Below are 24,535 nucleotides of genomic sequence, written 5' to 3'. Positions count from 1 at the left end.
CAAGGACAGATCAGATGGTACAAAATGTTCTTGAATGTTCATGTTCCTGTAGTAATACTATTACCTAGGCAAAACAGTCTTTCAGTTAAAATAGAGTATACCAGTATTACTTTCCTAAGGCTTGCCCTTAAAGAGAGTGAACACAGTAACACACATCAGACTCAACAAGATGATTTCTGCCAGACAAGATGATTTCCTCTGAGAGTTAACAGTCCAAATCTTACAGCTACAGAGTCTTAAAAAAGCTGACAAAGAGATTTTGAATACCTTATTCTATAAGTTCTAACCAATGTAAGATCTACCTGTTATTACTTGGTAAAAAAAAAAAATAAAATATTTGCTTACACTAAGAATGAATCTTATTATAAGTGCATACGAAGTTTCTCAGTGTTTCCATTCTTATAACACCGGTATATCTGTAGTTTTATATGGAATTGAAAGGCTATATAGGCCATATGCCTCTCATTATTTACATTTAGGCTATAAATGCCCTTAAGAAGTCTAAGTTTTAAAAGCCTGAGAGTTGAGGGTGGAGCGTATGTAGGGATATCAAGCATGGCAAAGCATACCTTGTTAGCAAAAGGTATTTACTTAAAAAGGCTAGGTGGATTACAAGTTGTCCTGTGTCAAAGCTAAAGCAAACAGAGTGGTTTGGACTGTACTGTGAAGTCCACATCAATGTTCCTACAGAGGCAGTAATGAACTTTTGCTCTTTATCCCCAGCAATTCCACTAGTTCAGGCACCAGCAGCCAATGTGCTGTTCCAAATATTATTTTATGCATTCCTGAGTTTAATGCTCCCAAGCAGGTGACTGTCAGGGTTAACCAGATGGGTGTTTTCTATACAGCTTCTGTTTGGGCAAGCACAGTCTTGGACTGGGAAACTGTGGATTCAAGAGTGTTAAAATTAAGTATACTCAAGTGGCAAGCATTTCCCTGCCTGGATGGAGTTTACAAGTAATTTTTCTACATTACTGTTTTGTGCTAGTTATTGACCCTGCTGAAAAAGATAACTTTTACACTGACCTATGCCACCTTACCCAAAAGGATCCTGCAGGTGGTAAGATCATTATCCTTGGTGATTTCAACGCCAGAGTAGGAAAGAACTTTGAAGCCTGGAAAGGAGTATTAGGCAAGCGTGGTGTTGGAAACTGCAACAATAATGGTCACCTTCTGCTAGAATTCTGTGCAGAGCAACAGCTCACCATCACTAATACTATCTTTCAGCAGAAAAATAGTCTGAAGACAACCTGGATGCATCCTAGATCTAAGCATTGGCACCTCATTGATTATGTCCTGGTGTGACGGAGAGATGTCCGCGATGTCCATCACACCCGTGTGATGCCCAGTGCAGAACGCCAAACAGACCATCGACTGGTGTGCTGTAAACTTAACCTCAATCTTAAATTCAAACCTAAAAGGGGTGGTATCCCAAGGAGGAGACTCCAAGTTAACAATCTTCAATCAGCCACAGTGAAAGACAGATTCCAGGCAAATCTTCAAACTAGGCTTGAAAATCATTCTATAGATTCTATAGATCCCTCTCCTGAAACACTTTGGCACCATATTAAAAACAGCATCCTGCAGTCCTCTGAAGAATCCTCGGGGTTCTCCTTCAAGAAGAACAAGAACTGGTTTGATGAAAACAATCAAGAGATCCAGGAATTGTTGAGGAAGAAGAGAACCACCCATCGAGCACACCTTGCACTGCCATCCTGTCATGTAAGAAAAGCAGCCTTTCACACCTTGCATGCAGCAAGCTCCAACAGAAACTCCGTGACATCCAGAACAAGTGGTGGATCAATCTAGCTGAAAAAACTCAACTATGCGCAGACACGGGGGATCACAGAGGATTCTGTGAGGCCTTGAAAACAGCGTATGGGCCTACATACCAGGTCCAAAGCCCTCTACTCAGTGCAGATGGTCAAAAGCTTCTGACAGATAAAACCTCCACTCTGAATCGATGGTCTGAACACTTTCAGACTCTTTTCAGTACTAGCCATGTAGTTCAAGACTCAGCAATTCAGTCCATCCCACAACAAACGGTGAAGAATGAATTGGATATTGCCCCCACTTTGGGAGAAACCCTTAAGGCCATACAGCAGGTGAAAATTGGCAAGGCAGCTGGGGTTGATGGAATTCCACCTGAAGTCTGGAAACATGGGGACCTTGCACTCCATGATAAATTTCATGAGTTTATGGTGCGCTGTTGGGAACTAGGCGAGCAACCATCAGACCTTCGTGATGCAGTCATCATCACTTTGTATAGGAAGAAAGGAGATAAATCAGACTGTTCAAATTACCATGGTATCACTCTGCTCTCCATTGCTGACAAAATCCTGGCAAGAATACTCTTGAACAGACTAATACCCACTATAGCAGAAGGAATTCTACCTGAAAGCTGATGTGGTTTCAGAGCCAACAGGAATACCACAGACATGGTATTTGTTCTCAGACAACTGCAAGAGAAGTGTAGGGAACAGAACAAAGGTCTCTATGTAACCTTTGTTGACCTCACCAAGGCTTTTGATACTGTGAGCAGAAAAGGTCTATGGCAGATTTTGGAAGGTTAAGGATGTCCCCCTAAGTTCCTTAAAATTATCATCTCACTTCATGAGGATCAGTGCAGCCAAGTCAGATATGATGATGCACTTTCTGAGCCCTTTCTAATAACCAGTGGTGTGAAACAAGACTGCGTTCTTGCACTAACCCTATTCACAATCTTTTTCAGCATAATGCTCCAAAGGGCCACGGCAGACCTCGAGGATCAGGACGGTATCTACATCTGATATTGTACTGATGGAAGCCTATTCAACCTAAGGTGACTGAAGGCCCACACTAAGACTTTAAATCACCTTGTCTGGGAGCTGCTTTATGCTGACGAGGCTGCCCTTGTCGCCCACACAGAAGCAGCTCTGCAGCGTTTAACATCCTGCTTTGCAGACGCTGCTGAGCTCTTCGGGCTGGAAGTCGGCTTAAAGAAGACAGAAGTTCTCTATCAACCGGCATCTCAGGAAGTCTTCCATCATCCCCACATCACCATTGGCCAATCAGAGCTCAAACCAGACCAGCAGTTTAATTACCTAGGTAGCCTCATCTCCTCGGGTGGTAAGATTGATGGAGAGATAGACAACAGGTTAGCAAAGGCATACAGAGCTTTCAGAAAACTCCATAAGAGTCTGGCGAAATAAACACTTGAAGAAAAGTACAAAGATCAGTGTTTACAGAGCCATTGTGCTGTCTGCTCTTTTATATGGATCCAAATCATGGGTCATTTACCGCCACCACCTGCATCTCCTAGAACGCTTCCATCAACGCTGCCTCCGTACGATCCTAAACATCCACTGGTCAGATTATGTGACTAATACGTCTGTTCTAGAACAGGCAGCAGTCACAAGTATTGAGGCCATGTTGCTGAGAACACAGCTGCGCTGGGCAGGACACGTCTCAAGGATGAAGGACCACTGCCTCCCTAAGATCCTGCTTTATGGTGAACTTGCCACCGGTTGCCGCAAGAGAGGAGCCCCAAAGAGAAGATACAAGGACTCCCTGAAACAACATCTCAGCCTTGGCCATATTGATCAACTGGTCTACTCTGGCCTCCAATCAGGAGGTCTGGAGACACACCATCTATAACGCTGCTGCTTCTTTTGAGAAAGCACACAGGATCACTCTTGAGGAGAAAAGACAATGCAGAAAGAATCGTGTCTTGCAGAATATACCACCCAAGGAGTCCTTCTGCTGTGCCTTTTGCAACTGGACTTGTCTATCTCATATTGGCCTTTTTAGCCACCAGCACGCCTGTAACAAATGCAGGTAGAGCCCTTCCCAAATCTTCGTTCATGAAGCCTAGCCATGATGATGAGTTATTGGCCAAGAAATAACAAAGAGTAAGGAGTGTGTGTTTGTGGACTCTTGAATCTTTTGTGTAGGTGAAGGATTAAGAGGTATTTCTAGACATTATTAACCACTTGAGTATAGTTGATAAAGTATTCTGGTCACACTGGTGGTGTCTATATTTATTTCCATCAAGCTCTCTTCTGCCTATACTTTCAAAAGAGAAGGACACCTGGTTGACCTTCATACCCCATGATTTTTTTTAATATCTCTTGTGCAATATTATTTATTAAATGTTTGTATTAAGTCTTTGTGAGCTTGGATAGGTAAGTCTTATTCTTGGAGGAGGAGAAAGAAAGGGATTTGCCATCATTCCTTTGGTTTAGTTCTCATCTACCAGTCTTACAGATGGTCTAACTAATGGCTTACTTAAAACTAGTAGGCATGTGCTCATGCCTTGCTTGAAGCATACTGATAGTGTTGCCTAATAACATTCAAGAAGGATTGTTGTTTCCTCACGTAGAATTTGAGCATTGTACTCAGAGGGTCACAATTTTTTTTTTTACTTTTTTTTATCCCAACCATATATGCTTTAATTGAATTAAATATTTTTTACTAGGGCATCTGGAAAGAAATCTACGTGTTTATAGAAAAAGCTAGCTGCCATGCCAGGAACATATACTATTTCAAAACACAGTTAATAGTGTAAATAGCAAACATTGTCATTATAGTATGTGTTTTCAGTAAACATATCGGAATGGGAACACAAAAGGTCACCACCATTTCGGGTCCACGAGGGCGAGCCAAGCATTCCGTGATGTGTGCAGGATGGCGATAAAGAGGAAACATTTTCCTGTCCCGAATCCGTTCCTGACACCACAGTCGCACCCCGATTGGGATCCCGCACCGCTCCCTCCTCCCAAACCACTGATTTTACAATCTCATTTTTCTGTAGCATGCTTAATATTAACCACCAGGCAATTGCTGCCCGGGATGCAAAAGAGTCATTCATTTGTATAGCACTCCATAATTTATGTCCCAGTGTGTCCCATTCATGGTATGATATAGTGCTGAGCAGCGCATAGTTGTTCTTTAAAATCCATTTAATCAGTGCTTTTAAAGAGTCCTTGTCTAACGGGTGTCCATGCAAATAAATGAGGCTTTTTAAGCGTTCGTAGGTGTTGCGCTCCTGCTTTGAAGATAGAGCCCCCATGAATATTATAAAATAGAGTTCCAGAACTATACAACTGCTGGCCTACCTCCTGTGTTCGGTAGGTCGAAATCCAACGCTGAGTTGCAGAAATCCATTTGAGCGGGAAGCCAAGGGCGCTACGTCGCCTGAGCCTGGAGATGCCCAAAAATGTTCTACACAGCAGAAAATTTTCTACATAGTAGAAAATTTCGCATGGTTCTCCTGTTGGGCGCCAATTAACAGAAACTGATTGCTCCGACTCCTCACTTGCGGTTTCTCAGAGGAATCTCAGCCACATGGTCCTCCTTAGCAGGAGGAGAGAGCAACCTAGTTCCTTCTCTGAGTTCCAAGGAGAAAAGTCCTTTATTCAAAAGTCCCGTGGCTTATATCATCTCTGGGGGAGGGCTAGAAGGAAGAACGTGATTGGGCCCAGGTCTGGGGGAAAGAGAGTGGCTTGAGGGCTCTGCTAACCAATGGGGGGTACAGAAGGACCACAGTCCAGTAACAAAACCAGGGATTGGGGAGGAGTGGATAAGACTGCCTATCCTGCTTGTGCAGAGGCGGAGTCTGCGTTTGCAGAGGGGAGACCATATGGTGCTGAGTGGGGGGGCACCATGCAATTACAGAGACCAAGGAAAACCCGTACAATAAAAAACATGAATTATTGCTGCTTCTCCATTCCGCTCGATTCCGAGGGGGCTGCCGCTGTGACGGAACTGCTCCTAAAGTTGTTCTTTCCAGGATTCACAATTCTGGTGCTCTGCCCCAAGTAGCTAGTGATTTTTTTTTTCTTTTTCCTCCTGGGATTTTCCTTTTTCCTCCTGGGATTTTCCTTATCACTACAGGTAAGGTGGTGGCTATTTAAAATTCCTTGGACTTTTATGTGGGCTAACACCTTGGTGTGCACATGCAATCTCTGTTCTGCTTGTTTCCATTCAACTTTTCCAGTGCAAAGCTTTCATTGACTGAGCTGTTTTTTGTAAAGCACAAGGATGTTTTTGGAAAGAAAAACGATTTTCTGTGTAGTCTGTGCCACCATGGACTTCTGGTGTTTCTGCTATTGCTGTGTGAATTGCTAATGAGCTGAGCTTGGCTGTCCAAGACCTACCAGAAGAAGAAAGCATAAGGAAATAATTTACTTTGCTAACTGGAATTACTGTTTACTGAAAGGCAGTGGATGATACAAGAATTCCATCTCTTTAGACAAAAAAAATGCAAATTATATGACTGTAATGAGGTCATAACTTAACAGAAAAGAAGTTCTGAAACTGGAAAATCAGGCTGAACAGCTGAATGTGATGAGAAAACTGTCAGGGTGATAAGAAGGCATATTTCATCTCTGTGGAATTTCTTCCTCAAAAGATTTTTTATCAGTAGTCGATTGGGCATTGAAGACAGTTAGATTTAATCAATGTGAAATAAACCTTGGCTACTCCTGCATTTCTGGTCCTCTGCAGACTGAGACTTTGGTAGCTATCAGAGTACAGATGAGTGGGGTGAGTCTGGACCAACCACTGCAGAAACATTTTTCCAGTTCCATATACACCTGTGGCAAAGGTCTATGCTTAGGAGATCTGCCTACTTATTTTATTGTCTTTATTGTGGTATTGCACATTCTTCTGATAGAAAAAGTGATCTTAAGCATTGGCTAAAATTTTGATTTCATGTCTATGCAGATTTTTAAGATGATGAATGTGATGGTCTAAATCTAATTTGTTAAGACTGACGCAAATAAAAAAGCTTGAACCAAAACTACTCATTTTTCTATGTTATTTGCTTGAGATAGTAAAGAGAAACTATGGAAATGACTCTTAGTGTATTGTGCTCATTTTTATTATGGTCTGTAATGAGTTAGCAGAGTGGGAGAAATAACTTTGCTTTTGCAGCCTTATTGTTGGAAGTTGAAAATTTGGTATGTATGGGCAGGAGACAGAAAGTAACATACTGTGAAGGAATGATCCAAATTGCTGATTAAGGTCTGCCCTCAATGCTGTCAGCCTGCATGTAAAAAGCATCAGGCAAATATCTTTTCCTTGTTTTTCCTTTTTTTTTTTTATTAAGATAATGTTCTCAGTTCGTCATCTCAATTGTTCTTATTACAATCCTTTTGACCTTGTTGCTCTACAAACAGCACTACCCCAAATAAGCAGTCTTCTGCTGTTTATAATGTCTGACATTTATTAATGAATCATCCTTGAATTTTCCTTGAAATACTTGAGTATATTTTAGAAAGTTTTATTTTTTAGTGCTGGAATTGAATTCTTCAAGGTGATTTCAGTACATATATGTATGTATAGATATATCTACTGAAAAATTATTTATGACTTTGTTTTAGTTTGAGCTTCCCTCAAAAGAAAAAATGGATATGTTTGTAGTTGGGATTGACTATAAAACATTTTTTAAGTCTTTTACATTATTTGCAAGCTGAAATCATAGATTGTTCTATCCCTGTAGTTCTGCTGTTACATTTAAAATGATGCAAGCATGGTATAATTGTTACTGCAAATGCATTGTCTGACCTTTATTTTAAAAGAATTGTCTTGTTAGGAGCAGAACTAAACATGACTATGCAGCTGTAGGAAACAATGATCACTCTACCTTGTAATTGTACACTACAATCAGAAACAGGATGGCACAATCTTCAGGACTAGAACCCCACACAGAATAAGAAAGCATTAATAAATGCTTTCTGGCTAAGTGTATCTTAGCAATGTTGTAAATGCCACAGTAGGTGTGACTCCAGCACATTTTTGCATCAAGTTATCCAAACCTTCTACAGGCAAATCTGACAAATGTTACTTAAAGGTAATTTCCAAGACTTTGCTCTCCTTTCCTGATTAAAGCAGTTTACTTTGAAATCAACACAGATTTATAGTGTGTGCCTCTGAGAGCCATAGCTGGCCTGTAAATTAAACCTTCAATTGCTTTTGAACATGCTTTTTTCAATAAAGTAGTCTTGAGGTAGTTTCCGTGGCGGTGTGCTGAGTCTGACACTATTATGCCACGACAAGTGCAAGGTATTCATGGTCAGTCAAGCTTGACAAGCAGGAACTGTGTAGTAAACTAACTGGGGTTCCAAATTATCAGGCTGTCATGAGTAATGTGTGGTTACAAATGGTTCAAAAATTCTCTTACAACCTCTGAAATGTTTAAGTACTTGAGAAAGAGCTCTTTATGTGAACCTATGTCTGTAAGAAACACAGAAGTTCAACAGAAAATTTATTTCTCTACTTTTAGTTACAGTTTAAGCTTTTACAATGTTTATAGTGAAGGAGGACTGAAAATGCAAATGAAAGAGGAAGATGAGGTAGAGTTAATGAAGAAGGACAGAGGGGAGAAATGTGCTAAAGCTCAGTAAAAAAAGTAAGCAACTTTTTGAAAATGCACTGAAAAATTAAGTAGAGATAGGCAGTGTGCATGGAGGATGACTTGTAGCTGTGCATTCAAAAAAAATGTGGAGAGAGTTACTGTGAAGAAAACTGAGCAACATCCTCTTACCTGAAGCTACAAGGGATGAATAACAGATCTACTTTCCTGTGTTCTCTGCCTACTGGAACACCAGTTCTCCCTCCTGACAGTTGCATGTGGTTTTGAATCTAACACTTGCATGTAGTTTCCTCTGCTAAGAGGAAACAAAAGAGTATTGCTCACTTGGATGATGGATTTCTTAAGAGCATTTGCCAGTTTGATCTCTTGTTTGATCTACTGAGTCTATATTTGGACTTGTCCTTGTAAGAAGTAAGAAAAAGGCAGGCATACCTATTTTACCTTCTCTTGTGGGGAAAAAAATGCACTAAACAGCAGATTAAAGACCTATTCACTCCTACTTTTCTCTCTAATTGCAAAGCTAGGTGTTTGCATACACACAGGAAGCGTGCCCCATCATTGCAAATTCCACACTGATGTGTTGGAAAGCAAGTGGGATCTTCCTTTGCAAAACTAAAGCTTCTGGTAAGAGTTTCAGCAGTAGTGCCAAGTACTGGAACTGCAGAAAGCTTGTGCTGCACAGCAAGTTGACACTTACTCTGCTGTGCAGCACAATGAGAAATCCCCTGGCTTTGGTATGTTAGCAGTGATAGTGCAAGTCAACTGAACTAGAAGCCTTGTGGGGCAAGGCCACCTTGCCCCACGAGGCTTCTAGTTCAGTGACTTGCACTATCAGAATAAGCCAGTGTTTCTGCACTAATACTGTTTTCATATGACTTCATTTGTATGCTTGCTTAACTTAGAACATGTAAGTACAATCGGAGATGTATTACAGTATCCATTCTGTTACCTATTTCTCATTCTTGGATGACAGCCAGCTCCTTATGAGATCAGAGAAGTACTGTACTCCCATTCTCCTTTCTACTGCTGGAATTAAATAGGGGTGTTAAAAGGCTTTGCAAACTCTTTAAGTGGTAAAAATATTTGTTTAAATGTCTGTTACAGACCTACAGCAAGTAGGTTGAATATGGGGGGAGGGAAATCACTTAGTTTCAAATTCAGACTCTGCTTTTGAGGCCAAGGCTTTGTGCATGTACCTCTAAGTGTAAATCCTACCCCTCCTTCTCTGGTTTCTCCTTTATTGGAATAACTTTTATGCTTCTGGAAAAAATATTCTGGAAAAGCAATTGTGTGGTAGTTTTGTGATCACTTTGAAGCCAATTTCAAAACTTTTTCTGGAAAGTTTTTACAGCATGGTATTCTATCCATTTTAATAAGGAAAATTAGGCTTGCTTCAATTTCATCTAAAAGGAAAGCTACCAGATGCTGGAGGGTTGTTTGTAACTTCAGTATTTCAGTAAGTTTTCCAAAGGAGTACAAAGTAAATATTTTTAGCAGTTATTCTTGTAATACAATTAGTATAATGTAAAGCCTTCACAATAATTTGAACAGAATCATCTCTTCATATTTTATTTACTCTTAATTCCCACGGGAAGAAAAAAAAAGAACAAAAGAGGAACAAGAGGAACAGAGGCCTTGTCCCTTCTGGTAAGCATAGTGTGCTTCTTTTAAATCATCTGTGAAAAGGGTTTGCCAGACGGTTGCACTGAGCTATGCCGTTCATACAGTATCAGTGCTACTCAGATTGGAAGGGACCTGGGGAGCTCTCTGGTCCAACCTCTGGCTCAAAGCAAGGTCAATTGTAAGCTCTGAGTAGCTTGCTAAGGTCTTTATCCCATGGGACCTTGGAAAGAGATAGAGACTGCACAGCTTTTCTGGAAAACTTAATTCACTGCTTGGCCATCTTCACAATGGAAAAGGCTTTCCTTCAGTTGAGAGGTCAGAACCTCTCCTGCTTTGAGTGAAGACCAGTGCCTCTTGACCTCCTGCTATGTAGGAGGTCTGCAAAAAGTCTTAGTCAATTGCTTACAAATGATCAAAAATGTTAATGAGCCTTATTCAGTTATTTTGTTTTGCAGGTATTGGCTGCTAGTGGGTGCCCTCCCTACCTCATGGCCATTTTTCTTTTCAGTCTGAATATACCCTGTCCTCTCATTCTCTCATAACAGGGCATTTGCTCTTGCCTCCTGGCCCTCTTGGTGGCTTGAGACTGCAACAGCAGTGGTTGTTAGAGATAGGCTTTTTCCCTAAGTAAGCTGGTTGGGGGTTAAGGGAGGAGGAACTTCCAATTCTGTTCGTAAAACGACTTAATAATTTCTCTTGTGTTTGTATAAGAATGGAGCTGTAGGATTCCAGGTCTGCCTCAGATGCTGGGCTTATCTTAATTTATAACTTACCTTGTTTTTGAGTAAAACTCACTTCAGTTTGTAAGGCTGTGGCTCAGGCCTGAAGTGGGATCTTCACTGTCCATGAAGAGCCCTTATGGCTCTGGTCTGAGGGGTACTTGTGAGAGCAGGAAGGCACAGTCTATCCAGAGCCTGGCTTAGGGTTGTCACTGGAAAATAATGAAACACAATTCAAACGGGAGCCTAATTCATGCTGTCATATGTCTGCTGTGTCACTAGAGTTGAAAGAACATAACCAAGCAAGGGGAAACAGCAGCTAAAGACAAACCTAAGGTTTCATCCTCAGTGGTTCTGAGCTCCTTCAGGCTCTCCCTTATGAAGGTGAGTCATGTGGCAGCTTTGTGTTTGAGGGAACAAACACCTATGCCCTGGATGCAAGTCTTCCTGTTTGACAGAGCTGTTGCTGCTGGGATTTCTGAGCTGAGCAAGGTGTTTGTTCTTCAGGGGGAGGCAGGCGCTCTGCTGGACTGGCATGGTGGTGCAGGTATGGGTTCATGGAACTGCACCCTGTCCACAATTTAACCTGGGAACACACCCTGGGTTGTCAAACAGAAATGCCTTAATGCCTAGGGATGAACTTGGAAACCTTTTGGTGTTGGATTGTTAAGTCATAATATTCATGTATTAAGTGCACTGGGTCTCGTGATCGATTCGCATTACGATTTTGTGGGTTTTCTTCTTTCCTCTCGATAAATAATATTGATTACTAATGGGCTTATTTAATTGTCGGGGGTTATTTGCCCTCCTACGTCTCGCTGATTCTCTCTCCCGCTGCTTTTCTTCAAGCCTGCGTGCCGTTCCCGGATTCCCCGGCGGGCCTTGATGGGAGGAGGGTAACGCGAACCGTCCGGGGACCCGGAAACGCGAAAACGGCGTCCCGAGAACTCCTGGACTTGCCTCCGGTGACGACACAGAGAGGCGTTCAACACCGCGCTCCCGTAACCCTTCCCTCCTCGCCCGCTCTCGGAGGAGGAGGAGCACGGCAGCGCAGGAGGAGGAGGAGGAGGGGACCGGGCGGGGCGGACGCGCCGCCATCCCGGCAGCGCCCGTGGCGCGGGCGGTGTGCGGGTGCCGCCCGGCAGGGGGCGCTGTGGCCGCTCTGCGCCGCTCCGGGTGCTGCGCTGCGAGGAGCCCCCGCGTGTCCGCCATATTGGCGCCCGCGCCGCAGCCGCTGCGCGTTGTTCGCCCATCTCCTGCCGGCGTGGCCGCCCGGAGCACAGCGCGCCAGGGAGGGAGGACGGGAGGGAGGGAGGGAAGGGAGGGTGGGGAGCGCCGGCGCCGCCGGGCGGGAAGCGGGGCGAGGAGGAGACGGAAACGAGCGGGGCCCCCCGTCTCCTCGCGCCCGCCCCCTGCGCCAGCCGCCATGGAGAGGAGGCCCGGCGGCCCCTGAGCGAGGAGCGCACGCACGCACCGACCGAGACTTGCCCCCGCCCGGCCCGGCCCGGCCCGGCCGCCATCCGCGGAGAGAAGCCGCCCGGCCCCCGCCTCCGCCGCGACATGGAGGCCGTGAAAGCCTTTAACAGCGAGGTGTGTAGCCCTTTCTCCACGGCTCTCCCTCCTCGGGGCCGGGGAGCGGGCGGGGCCCCAGGGCCCGGCGCCTTCCCTGCCCCCTCCTTCCCGCGGGGAGGGCGCGAGAGCCGGGGAGGCCCGGGGGTGCGGGAGCGCTCCCGCAGGCCGGCCCGGGGCTCCCCCCCGCGTCGGGCGGGAAAGGGCCCTTGTCGCCGTCCCTGGGAAGCGGGCGGGTGGAGAGGGTAATGGAGACGCCCCCCCTTCCACCCAACTCCTTCCGCCGTGAGGCTGGGGGCGGCTGGAGGGGAAGAATGGATCTGGCGGCGGACTGGGGAGAGAGGAGGGCGCGGGAGGAAGAGGAGGAGGCCTCTCTCCTGCGCCTGGCCTGCAGTGGGGCGGGTGATGCCCGGCCAACTTCACGCAGCGGCCAGAGGAGGCTGCGCGGGGCGGCGTGGGGGGCTCCAGGACCGCCAGGCAGGGGGACCGTGCCCTTCCCCGCCTTCCCTCTCCTCTCCTGCCACCCTCTTCCTCCTCGCTGCTTACATGTGTGCCCGCACCCCGCCAGCGCGCATTTTTAACACCTCGTGGAGCTGTGTTTTAAATCTGGGGATGGGAATACAAAGGCCTTGAAGGCTTGTCTCCGTGTTTGAGCGTAGTATATTCGCAGTGGTCGAGATGGAAGCAGACATTCCCTACGTGCTGCACAGAGCTCAGATCCTGCACCGAAGTACTGTGCAGAGAGCGGGCACTCCAGAACACATACTTACAGGCTGAGGTATTGATACGGCACCTGGCTTCTCTTTTGTGCCGAAAGTTAATGTTTATTTTATTGCAAGATGGTTCTTGTGGCAACTCTTTGTTCCTTTCATTGTCAGTTTGTAGTGTTTATATTTTGAAGTTAATGTAAAAGCAAGGAAAACGAATACGTATTTTTCTTCTTACAGAGTCATCCGTGTCACAAAGTAGATTTTTACTTATATTGACCTTAGAAAGTATCATCTCTCATTACAATATATACTTCTACAGACTGTTCACATACTGGAACTCCGAGTTGCTCTCTCACCCACCCCTGCGAGGATGTAGTATGATTTTAATAATTTTAAGTGATATGGTTCCATTTGAGCTGTGGTGGAACACGTTGTTTCTAGAAGCTGCAGTAAGATAGGTTTTAAAATAAGCAGGTACTCTCCAATAGCTCAGGAGCAGTTATGCAGCCCTAACTGATGTGCAATTCTAGGTGTTGCACTTCATGCAATTTGAATTCTTAAGTAGAAGAAAACACATTGTGGCCGCTAGAAGAAAAATAAACTCTGTTTTTCCAATTTTATTATTTGATTGGCGTATATGGGAAAAGGAAGAATTTGGTCACAAGAACAGAAGAACATAGGGTATTTAGACTGTTTTTCTTATATACCTACTAGTATGAGCAGAAGTCTTCACTTTCGTATTGAAAAACAACTTATGACTGGCTTGCTGAGTGCTCAGGTATAAGTACTGTAAAAATAATTAAGTCTGAAACTTAAGGTGACAACTGTACTGAAGAGGAGAGCTTTACAAAATGCTTTACATTTTCTAAATGCTTGAAAAACAGTACCCTTTGGGTTGTTGGAAAAGAAAATGCAGAATATCAGACGGACTTTTTAACCAACTTATCTCTTTTATAATACTATTATAGTATTAATAGACAGCATCTGTAGTTTAAGCTGTATCTCTGTATTTGGATGCTGGGCTACACTGATTGGAAGTTTTTAAAGATATCATGACTAAACCCCTGATCCTGGAAGTAAATGGTACAAGACTTGCTATGTTTAGGGAATCCCAAGTGTCATTGCTAGCCACTCTAACACTTCTGTACCCAGTGCAGAACATGACTTTAATTTAACTTTCCATCATTGTCTCTGGTCAAAGTTACCTAAACATATTTTGCATTTTAGAACTGAAATGATTACTAAATATTTAAAGTAGCTGAAATGTATGAGTCAGTAGATTGCTGTACCCAAATAGTTTTGATTAACTTAGAAAATATTTGCACTTCACTTGTAAAAATCCTTTACTTTGTTTATGTTATAAGGTCATGTTATGCTCCAGAAATCGTGTCTGACTGCTGATCTGGAGTTTTTTGTCTTAAAATAGATATACATTAAATTTCCTAGCAGATGGAGTAGTCTAAATCATATCAAAACTTTTACCATACTTTCTCTTATGCAGTTTGCATTTGGTTAATAATTTTATAGCAGTTTATGTAACTTACTGGTGAAAACAAGGTGATGCTTAAGAAAAAACATTCCAATACATTTAAACACTTAAGTCTGTAGGTTGGGTACTTCTGGACTTCATTTGTTTGTTTGGTTTTTTTTTTAAAGAAGGAGTTGTGTTTGTGTTCTGTAATGAAGCTAAAATTAAGGCAGCTGTCCATCTAGGTAGTATAGCTTACTCCAGACTTGTGTGTGAGCTGAGTAGTGTCTTGTTTTATAGCTATCCTATATAGCAGTCAGGATTGAAGTGATTAATGTAGACTTGTCATTAATTTGATTAGGAGGAAATATTTCACATTTATTTGAAGACTGACTACAGGAAATAATGCTGGCTATTGCAGAAAGCTGTTCAGCGTCTAGTGATGATACGTGGCATTGTCAGTGCTGTACCTAATAGTACATACAAATTAACCCTAACATTTAAAGTCTTGGAAAAGGTATATTTAAAGCTGAGAAATAATCATACTCCTAAATAAAACATGCTCAGTGTTGTTTTCTTGTAATGGTTGACATTTTGCTTTTGATTAAAACTGCTTGGCAAATGAAAATTAGGGTAATATACAACTGACTTAGTATACCGTTGAGGTAATTGGCAATGTTTTATACCATACAGTTTATCATTTGCTAAGCTGGCATGATGAAGGCTAATGATTGCAGAATCCTTTTCCTCCAGGTTGCAGTTCAGGCCCTGAGTTTTTTCTGAAAAGCACAAAATCAGAGTCAAGAACAGGTTCTTGACAGAAGAAAATTACTGAAATGTTTCAAATTCTTTATATGCTCTAAAAAAAGAAATTGAAATGGACTAGAGGCAAATGCATATCCTCATAGTTCCAGCACTCCAATGATAATGATTTAATTGCAGATGTATAATTAACACTCAGTATTTGTTACATAGTCAGTTCAGTGTTACAGGTCTTGCTGTCAGCTTCAAATCTAGCCATTGTCACAAAGATTTCAAGTACTGTACTTGAAGTTGGTTTTGGGTGCTACACTCTCCAGAGTTTCCTTGCAATACTTGTCTTTTTTGCAGTGGCAAGCTTTGTATTTCCAAATTATTTTTCACTTTATAATGTGAAGATTGTGTTCAGACAAGTTTGAAAAAAAGGGACCGATGGATACTTTAATTCTGAAACACATTTAATTAATTTTAAATTTCTTTCTATATGAATATGTAGAATAATAGTATATAGCTTTACAGGCATGTAAATAGTCATAGGACTGTAATTTATTTTAGGGGAAATGGAGATTGCAACTTCATTTTTAAGTACAACACAGACTGGATATTTGAAGTTTTACTTTGTTTAGCCATATTAATTGTACCTGTAAGAATGAAGTAATAGGAGTCTCGAAAGAACATTTATTTAAAATTTAAAGGGCAAATTCAACTTAGATACTAATTTAAAAACTGCAATAGTAATTCACTGATCCAGTTCAATTAAACATAGCATTTCTAATAATTGCAAGTTTATCAATATCTAATCACATACAGGCACACATCTCTTCATAGAGGAGCTTCATTATGTCTTGCTGTCCATGATATGATACTTTTTTTTTTTTTTTTTGCATTCTCTTTATTAAAAACAAAGCAAAACCATCTCGTGTATAAACTATGCACACTTTGGTCAAACCACTGAAAATTACTTTCACTTTGAATTGCCGAGACTGGCACTCGCAACTTTGGTCTACAGCCATTTAGAAGGTTAGAATGGTAAAACCTACTCAGGGCAGTTTGATAGCATACCTGGTTTTGGAATTTACATTGTTGAATCCAATGCACAGTAGTTGTTAGCCTCCAATGCTACAACTTTGAGCTGGTTTTGTGTTTGTCAGGCACAGTGTATTATGACATCGGAAAGGCGATTGAGAAAAGGGCAGTCGTTCATTTGAGCATATTTTGTATAAAGAGCTTAATTCCTCTTGTCTGTAGAGTTGGGTGCTGATCTTTTCATGTGAAAGTGGCTGTCCTTGCATAGTTCATCAGAAAGTGGAGTCCCTGAGCTTTTGGTGTGCATAATGGTCTTGAGAGTCCTGTAGGATGATAAAAAGTACATAAACATTACTACTTTTGGGTTCACTTGTTATTCTGGAATTGTCAGTGGTAAGGATATAGCAGACATTAGACCATTTATTAGTAATGCTGTTGTCTGTATACTCTATTTGCATTTCATGATGTGTTGGTCACCCGTATGACATTTCTTTAGAAGATATGTTTTAAATGTCAGTGAGGAACAGTTCAGTGGACTACAATTTCAGAAATGTGACCCTTGGAAATGACCCACATTTTAAATACTGAGCATTGAAGTACAGGTGCATAAAAGTACAGAGGGCTAAACCAAATATTCTGTTTTAGACTACTTTATTTAAATGGCATATTGGAAGTCAGTGAGATGGCTTTTTCATGAAAGAATGCCAGTTGAAGCTAAAAAAAGCTTAATGGTATGCCTCATGAAAATACTAAATAGAGATTAATGCTGAATAGCTGGGGAAGCTAGAAAAAAAGGGGTGCTTTTTGAAATGAGGAGCCAGGGCTTTGATTAGTGAAGTAGATACTAGCAGTTAAGTATGAGGAATGGTGAAGAGACATGTAAGCTACTCCTTTTGATTCTGCTGCATGTTTCATGTTGGCTGAAGCACCTGAAACGTCTGCAGAGCTTTTTTTTCCCCCTAGCTGCTGAGACAATGAGAAAACCTCTGTTCCTCTTCTCTGCCACTATGTTTTACTACTCATAAAAAAAGTGTGATCTTCTTTCATATCCTCTGCTGTTTGAAGGACTCGGCAACTATGATAGGTTTAAAGCTTTCTTCTTTTTTGTTTATCTGGTATCACATTTATGATCTGATATCTGTAAATTTTATTGTAGCAAATTGGGATATAAGCTTTTGGTTTACTTATACTTGTGAGTTAACTCAGTGATCCTTAGATCTGCATGTGACATTCATACAACTGAGAAGTTGTTTCTCTTTTTCATTCTTAACCTCTGGAGTGAATGGGAAAAATGTCTTCCCTTTTATTTCACCGTATAATCGTGTAGTGCTTTTCAGAAAAAAACACTGAATCTTTATATGAATTCCCTTAAGATACAACAAAATATGTTAGCTTCCTGTTTGCTGTCAGAAACATTAAGAGCAGTATCAGTGAAACATATTTCACTCTGTTGTTTTCCAGCAAGAGTTGAACTTTGCTGGCTTGCAACACTTTTTTTCCTTTTTTTTTTTAGGGTGTAGGGAGAGAAAACCCTTTTCTCTTCAAGATACAGTAAATATTAGATTGGTGTTGACCTGATTAAATGTGTCTCCATGTATACTGAATAAATATTTACACTTTTAATATCACATTTTCAAAGACTTATCTGACCTCAGACTTTCACCAGCCACAGGATCTTGACTTCAGGCCTTGTAAAGACATGATCACACAAGGCCATGTTAAAGGCCCAAAATGTTAGGGCTTGTTTTTATTGTTTTTGGTGCCTATTTTGCTCAAGAGCCTCATTCCTTTAGTAAAGTAGTATAGGGCAGACATTGATTAGTTTTCTGCCTTAGATACATACACTTTGAGTTTCTTCTTAAACTGTGGTCAGGATTAGATCCCTGTGAGTCTGGAGAGGTTGTGTAGATCTCTAGATACTGCTGAGTCTCTTTTGTTGTAACTGGTTAGTTATAAGCATTGACCTTACTTGCTACTCATTTAGGCAGCAGTGAACTGTTTTGTAGTTTAAAACAAATGCACTTCTGAACTCTCATAACTTCAGGTCCTTTCATTTTCAACTGCTTACTAAGATCATGCCTGGGGCTATAATCTTTGACAGTGTGCTTGAAATTATCCTAACAAGTCTTATTTGAGTTTGCCATCATTTGAGTTATGCCCCATCCCCTGAGGTGTTGCAGGTCAGATTGGATGAGGCTCTGAGCAACCTGATCCAGTGGAACATGTCCCTGCCCATGGCAGCAGGGTTGGAACTAGATGGTCTTTAAATTCCCTTCCAACCCAAACCATTCTATGATTCTATGATCAACAGTTTGCTTTCCTATGGCAGTTGTAAAAGTGGAGTCTGGTAATCCAAATGTCTTTCTTACAGGAAAAAACCTGCAACATTCAGAACGAAAGTATTTGATAAAGCATATTTCTTGTAATAGCCTGCTGTTTGTACTGTTAGGCTTTTGGCAACTGAGCTACCATTTGTACAAAAATGAGTACTGTGGATATACAATTTATCATTATCTTTCCACTTTTTTTTTTTTTCAAGAGTTTGCCTGCATAACTTAGGTGGTTTTACTAGATACAGTTTTTGATTGCATGAGGTTGTGGGAGTTCTTTTCTCCTGTCTTTGTGGTTATATGAACAGGTAGCTGATGGGTATTTTTCTGACGCTTTGACATTCAGAAATATAATGCATGTTTTAATATAATAAACTACATATGTGGAAGGTAAGGCTTATCAGCTTTGTTACTGTGTTTGCTGTTTTGAGGGCTGGTATAGTGTTCCCATTTGAAGTGAAGGAACAAAAGAAGATGTGCCCCAAAGTGGAGTGGCAGATCTGATATCCAGGAATGGTGGTTTGGGTGGATGGTGGCTGAGCAGTAAAACAGTGTAGGGTAACAGCAGCTGAGAGATTGAAGCACCTGTTTTGGTAGCCTCGAGCTTGTTTATTGTGACATTCTGTCTATAATATTAGTGTTGAAAGATTGGAGTAAATATTTTATAAAAACTTTGAGACTTGAACAAGGTGCACTGTTTTTATGCAAGGAAGTAAACAGGTGTCTTACATATTTGAATTGGAACTTATTGAAATAGCATGCATTTCTGGAAAAGGTATTTTAGAAGATCTATTATCTTGCATGGCTTCGTTTAGGTTTCCTTATTTTTTTTCCTCTGGTTTTGGTACTTATTAGTTATTTTCAAAAGCTAAAGTAGAATTAATTATGTGCATTCTTTGCTTTCCACTCCTGTTATTCCATAGCTTGTTTCTTCTCAAAAGTGCAGAGTACTATATATTTCACTCACTAGAAAACTGATGGTTTAAACATTTTGGCACCATGGCATGACTTTATGGGGCTCTCAGTGCATAATTTAGAATGATAGATAAAAATACAATTCTAATATTTTGATATTGATGTGATTGCAGTTTTAAAAAGATAAATAATTGTACATTGAAACGTTTTTGGCTTTTCCAGAGGATAAGTCCAAAGAGCTTAGAATGTATTAACCAGATTGTTGTAAGCCAGTGGAAAGACCTGATCAGACTGAAGTCTTTCAGAATACCGAATCTCCTGTACATATTAACAAAACAAAACTGGTTCATGTGAAAAGGAATAGCTTCAGATAACATGTTGATCTTCATGACTTGGTTATCAGATATTCGGTAATAATTCAGTAATAACCACCTTAATTTTCAGAAGAGTGAAGTGGCGTACTTAACTGGAAAGGAAGAACATTTATATAACCAATATATGGCTTGGAAAAATCCCATCCAGTATAAACTGTGATTTATTTTTTTCAATTGTTTTTTGAAAATTTTAAATCTTAAAGTTTCATTGTGAATGCAGGGAGTTGTAAACCATACCCAGGGAAAAAATGTTTTTAAATCAACATGACAAAAACGGCTTTTGTCATGAGTTCTACAAACAGTTGGCAGAGAAAATGTGTGAGTCTGATTTTCAAAATGTTTAAGATCTGTTCCTATATTTCATGTCTCAGAATTGTAGAGATGTGATTGTAGTTAGACTTCTCTAATGCTTTTAACTCTTATGTTTTGCCACACTTTCCCAAACTAGTTGCAACAAGGACAAAGGGTGTTTCTTCAGTGTGGGCAGCCCCCAAGCTCACATATGGAAATCCGTGGAGACTGACATTGTGTCAGAAGCTGATCCATTTTCCTCTTGGTGATCTAGAATTAGCTATAAAATAATGATAAAATGTTAATGATGGAAATAAACCATATGGCAGGAAAGATGAGAAAATGGCGTAAAGTGAAATATCCCTGTTATATTCCTGGTTTTTGTGTCTAATACTCCTTTATCTGGATCTTTTGATCTGTCTTTCCATTCTTTGAAGCTTGGACATCAGTAAAGTGCTCACTCTTACCTGGCTATTTTATATGATCCATTTAGGTTTCTCTAAGGTTTTTCTAACCTTTTGTTCCCAAGTTGTAAACATCTTGAGTTACTATGAAGAGAAAAATTGGAGTTGTATTTTATGGCTTATAAATGGCCAGGAGCAAATGGAGTATGTTCTAGAGACCATCTGAAGTAAGCATGTTTCACAGTTCTTTCAGGAGACTGGAGTTGAATCTAGGGAATTTCTTTAAATTCCAATTTTGCGTTTGTAGTCTATTTGTACAAAACAGACTGTACCAACAGAACTTAGAAGCTCTCTTTGAGAGTAGTAATTACAAGGGTTTAAAGAAAATTGTAAATAGGCTGTTGGCTCAAATAAATGAAAACCAAAACGGAATTCTGTTTTTTCATCTCAAATTGTTCAGTAAATTTGAAAGTCATAGTTTTGTTTTCTCAAAAGAGGTAGGAGAAGGACTGTGCAAAGGCAGTGGTGGTAACACCTGACTTCTCTGTGGACTGAAATGTGATGGGCTGGAGAGACTGCTGTATTACCTTTGCATGTTATTTCAATGAGTTGCTAATACATTAGTTGGGATGAATATTTAGATCTCCTCTTTAAACATAAACATTGGTGTAAAATGCAGCTGACATGCAGGAGCTGAGCTTTTCATGTGAGTGTTCTTGGTTGCTTTTCAATTTTTTTTAATGAATCAATGAAATACAAGTTAAAAGGAACACATGCACTTGGGTATCAAGCATATTGACTATTATTTTATATTTGTTCATTAAAACCCTTTAAGTGGTTGAGAACAGTTGTATTAAGGTAGTTGCTGTTGAGTTGTAACCTTCTCATTCTACATTTTTTTAATGTTGAATTTTGGCAACTTATATTGTCTTGGTTAGTTATGGGAAGAAAAGAACTTTTCTTTTTTTTTTTCCCTCCAAATTGAAATATACTGAATGGAGCACCTACCATTCTTAATCATCCTACGTGCATATATATATTTTAACACTTCTGTGCAACACAAAGAGCAACAAGGTGCTGACTGGGTTTAAATAACAGTTCTCACAAGTGAGTCCTAGTCAGCATCAAGGAAAAATCCTACTCACTGAGAGATGGGAGTATGTAATTTAAATAAATTTTCCTAGAGATGAAATTTCAGGAGAGCATGTAAAATGTAGCATTATAGAAATTTGTTGATAGTGTCCTTTTTTAAAGCAATAACTAACAGTACTCTTTCCTTGTTCTTTGCAGTGTGGTGATATTAATATTTGGTAAGCAATTCAGTGATTATTTCTGTATATACAGTTGGATTTGATTTATTTTAATGCTGTTGAAATACAAAAGAAATTAACCTAATTTGTTAAGCTAATATGTATTTGGCTTGACTAAGTATTTACTTCATATTTTTTGCACTGAGATTGTAGATACTTGCTATTATATATGTCTCCTTAGTGTGATGTCATTATTTGATGTCTTTTTAGTGTTGTGTCCTGATAGCATACAGAGAAAGCTTTAAAAATATTTCAGTAGAGAGATGTGTACCTGATATTCCCAATGCTGGTCAAAATCTCATACTTAAGAGATTGGCTGAGTCCTGGAGTATCAGTATCAAGATGTTTATTCCCTTAACTGCTGTTTCAGTGTTACAAATATTTGTTTATGTAAATATCTGTTCCTTTGGATCACATGAGACTGGAGTTTTTCGTAGCTTTCAAGTCTTCTAGTGGCAAAATTATATGAAAAATTATTTCCTAGCCTTTCTTCTCTTGTGTTTGTAAGATTTGGCAGAGGTATGAAAAAAGACATATTACTTATGAAGCTATATTTTAATAAAGTTACTATTTTGTTATGTTGTTTATTTAGAATTCTGGTAGGGGAACAGCTGTCTGGCTGTTTTACCTGTTGAATGAGAATGCTGAAAGATCTTGAAATTAAGTGCTGTGCTTTGTGGAAGTGTAGTGAGCCATTGCCCTCCATGGAGATGTGTCATAACTTGCTTTGTAAGCAGCTGACCATCCTCAGAGGATGTAAGTTCATGTGCATGGTGCCTGCTCTTCACTTGAGAAGCTTTAGACTGCAGCTTAGCATCATGTAGTGTACTGCCTTGTACATTACAGCTATTTGCAATAGAGTTTGCTTTTTGCAGGTATTTACAATGGATTTAACTTTAGGTTAATGTTGTAATGATAAAGCTGTGGTTTGCATTACTGAATGATGAAAATTTGAAATATGCTGATAAATTCCTTGACTTTCAGTAAGCCCTCTCTTGAAGACCACTTTTCTTAACAGAATTGAAAAAACATACAGGTCAGAAATTCACTGCATTACATATAGCATCAACCTGATCTTTGCATTTTCCCCCAATCCCAGTGTACGATTTTTATAGTTTATTAAAATCTTTGAGCAAGCCCGTATTTTTTTCCCCAAAGTTTGGAAATAGTACTTACTTAAAATTATATTGGGGAAAAAGAGTATTAACAATACTGTTAACTTTTATGTACACTGGAATATTGCATTTTGTGCAGTTTCTTATCAGTATTATTACTTTTTGATGTACAAATCATTATTTTTTAAATCAGATACAGGAAAATACTGAATTGTGAATATAATTGGCTTTATTTGCTAGCCTTGTCTTTTCTTTGGTATGTTACATAAATGTACATTTATGTAGTAAATCCGTGTAGCTTGTTGCACGTGAAGCAGTTAATTCTGAAGGAGGTATGTAAGAAATGCTTGTTTTAGGATATGGTATTAAAAACTGAGTCTTAGAGCTTCTTTTGTTTTTTTCCCCAATGTAAGAACGTACAAGATACCTCAGTTGAAGGTGATGAGGAATTTGAATTTGTTTAAAACAGCTGAATATGTTAAAATAAGGAAGAATTGCTGTGACTTTTATGTGACACAATAATGTCATGTAATAATGTGTGTATGAGAGTTCTTTGAGAAAATTAGAAGCACGTGGACAGGGAAGAACCAGGTGTTTTTACTTGGATTTCCAAAAAGTAACTGAGAAGATCAATTCCCAAAAGTTTGAAAAGAAATTGAATTGCTATGGAGAGTGCATCCTTAATTGATAGATGTCTGCTAAAAGGAGTGATAGGGGAAAAGTTCATGTGCAGAAATAAATTGTTCTCTTTTTTCATGACGGAATGTTATATGGGTTTGTTCTGAGAGTCCGCGCATTTCAATTTATTTCTCAATGCTGTGAAAGAGCGATAGAATGAGGCAAAGAAGTTTGTTGGCAGTATTAAGTTTTTCAGGGCCTTAGTGCTGAAGGGCTGGCCATGAAGGATTGCAAAAGGGCATTGCTGTACTGACTATGAGATGACAGCCTACAGTTTCATAAAGTTAAATGCGGTAGTGCAGGTAGGGGAGAGAGTATGAAAAGAGCAACCCTGGCTTTATGTACACAGTGATAGGCATTGAAATGATACGATTTCTTAATTGATAAAACCTTGCAATTGAAATGGAAATGTCTGTTCGAAGTTCAGTAATCATAACAGGAATTAAGAGTCTTGGAAATTATTAGGAAAGAAATAGAGACCATTTTATCTTGTTCCTTGTGCGGTCTGGTTTGTACCTCATAAGGCTGTGTTGGCAGAACTGGGTTTCTTCTTTGCACCGATTTTGATTACCCCATGCACTTTTACTGAAAGATGTTGGATATGCTAAAGATTTACATGAATTCCCTATATGGTGGGAATTCAGAGGTTTTTATGACAAAGATCAGTTGCTGCTGTCTCGGGAATCACTGAGCTATAGGTTGCAGGTAGCCAAAATAGTATTCAAAGGATGTATCTCTAAAAGGGCAACCGTAGGTTACCTTTCATAAACATCATCTATCAAATGCTGTTTTTGTTAGTTTTCTCTAAACTAGTAGCATTCATCAGTAAGTAACACATTTTTCTACCATACCCTAGCACAAAGAGAAGGAGGAGCAGTAAGGAGAGGA

The 24,535-nt window shown here is 40.2% G+C and overlaps 2 protein-coding genes across 4 annotated transcripts in view; one reads left to right on the top strand and one right to left on the bottom strand.

The window, feature by feature from the left end:
* Nucleotides 1-506: 506 nt before the first annotated feature.
* LOC127477391 (uncharacterized) lies at nt 507-12,856 on the bottom strand. The gene is made up of 2 exons (XM_051801696.1): nt 10,753-12,856; nt 507-6,133 (listed from the first exon to the last, which is right to left on the bottom strand). The coding sequence occupies exon 1, from the start codon at nt 12,124-12,126 to the stop codon at nt 11,386-11,388; it is 741 nt and encodes a 246-aa protein (XP_051657656.1). The 5' UTR covers nt 12,127-12,856; the 3' UTR covers nt 507-6,133; nt 10,753-11,385.
* SCAF8 (SR-related CTD associated factor 8) overlaps nt 12,144-24,535 on the top strand; it is a 91,998-nt gene continuing 79,606 nt past the window's right edge. For all 3 annotated transcript variants that reach the window (XM_051801677.1, XM_051801678.1, XM_051801676.1), the window contains exon 1: nt 12,144-12,288. In XM_051801677.1, the coding sequence (XP_051657637.1) occupies nt 12,259-12,288 (30 nt within the window). In that variant the 5' untranslated portion in view covers nt 12,144-12,258. The remainder of the gene's footprint in view (nt 12,289-24,535) is intronic.

The sequence above is a fragment of the Manacus candei genome, unplaced genomic scaffold (assembly GCF_025592945.1).
Source record: "Manacus candei isolate 608988 ecotype Guabito, Panama unplaced genomic scaffold, ASM2559294v1 h1tg000052l, whole genome shotgun sequence".
NCBI lineage: Eukaryota > Metazoa > Chordata > Aves > Passeriformes > Pipridae > Manacus > Manacus candei.
Note: the sequence above shows the minus strand (reverse complement) of the source record. Positions and strands in the feature narration are given on the sequence as shown.

Excerpts from the sequence above, each read along its gene's own strand:
- LOC127477391 (XM_051801696.1), bottom strand. The coding sequence starts at position 12,126 with ATGGCGGCTGGCGCAGGGGGCGGGCGCGAGGAGACGGGGGGCCCCGCT.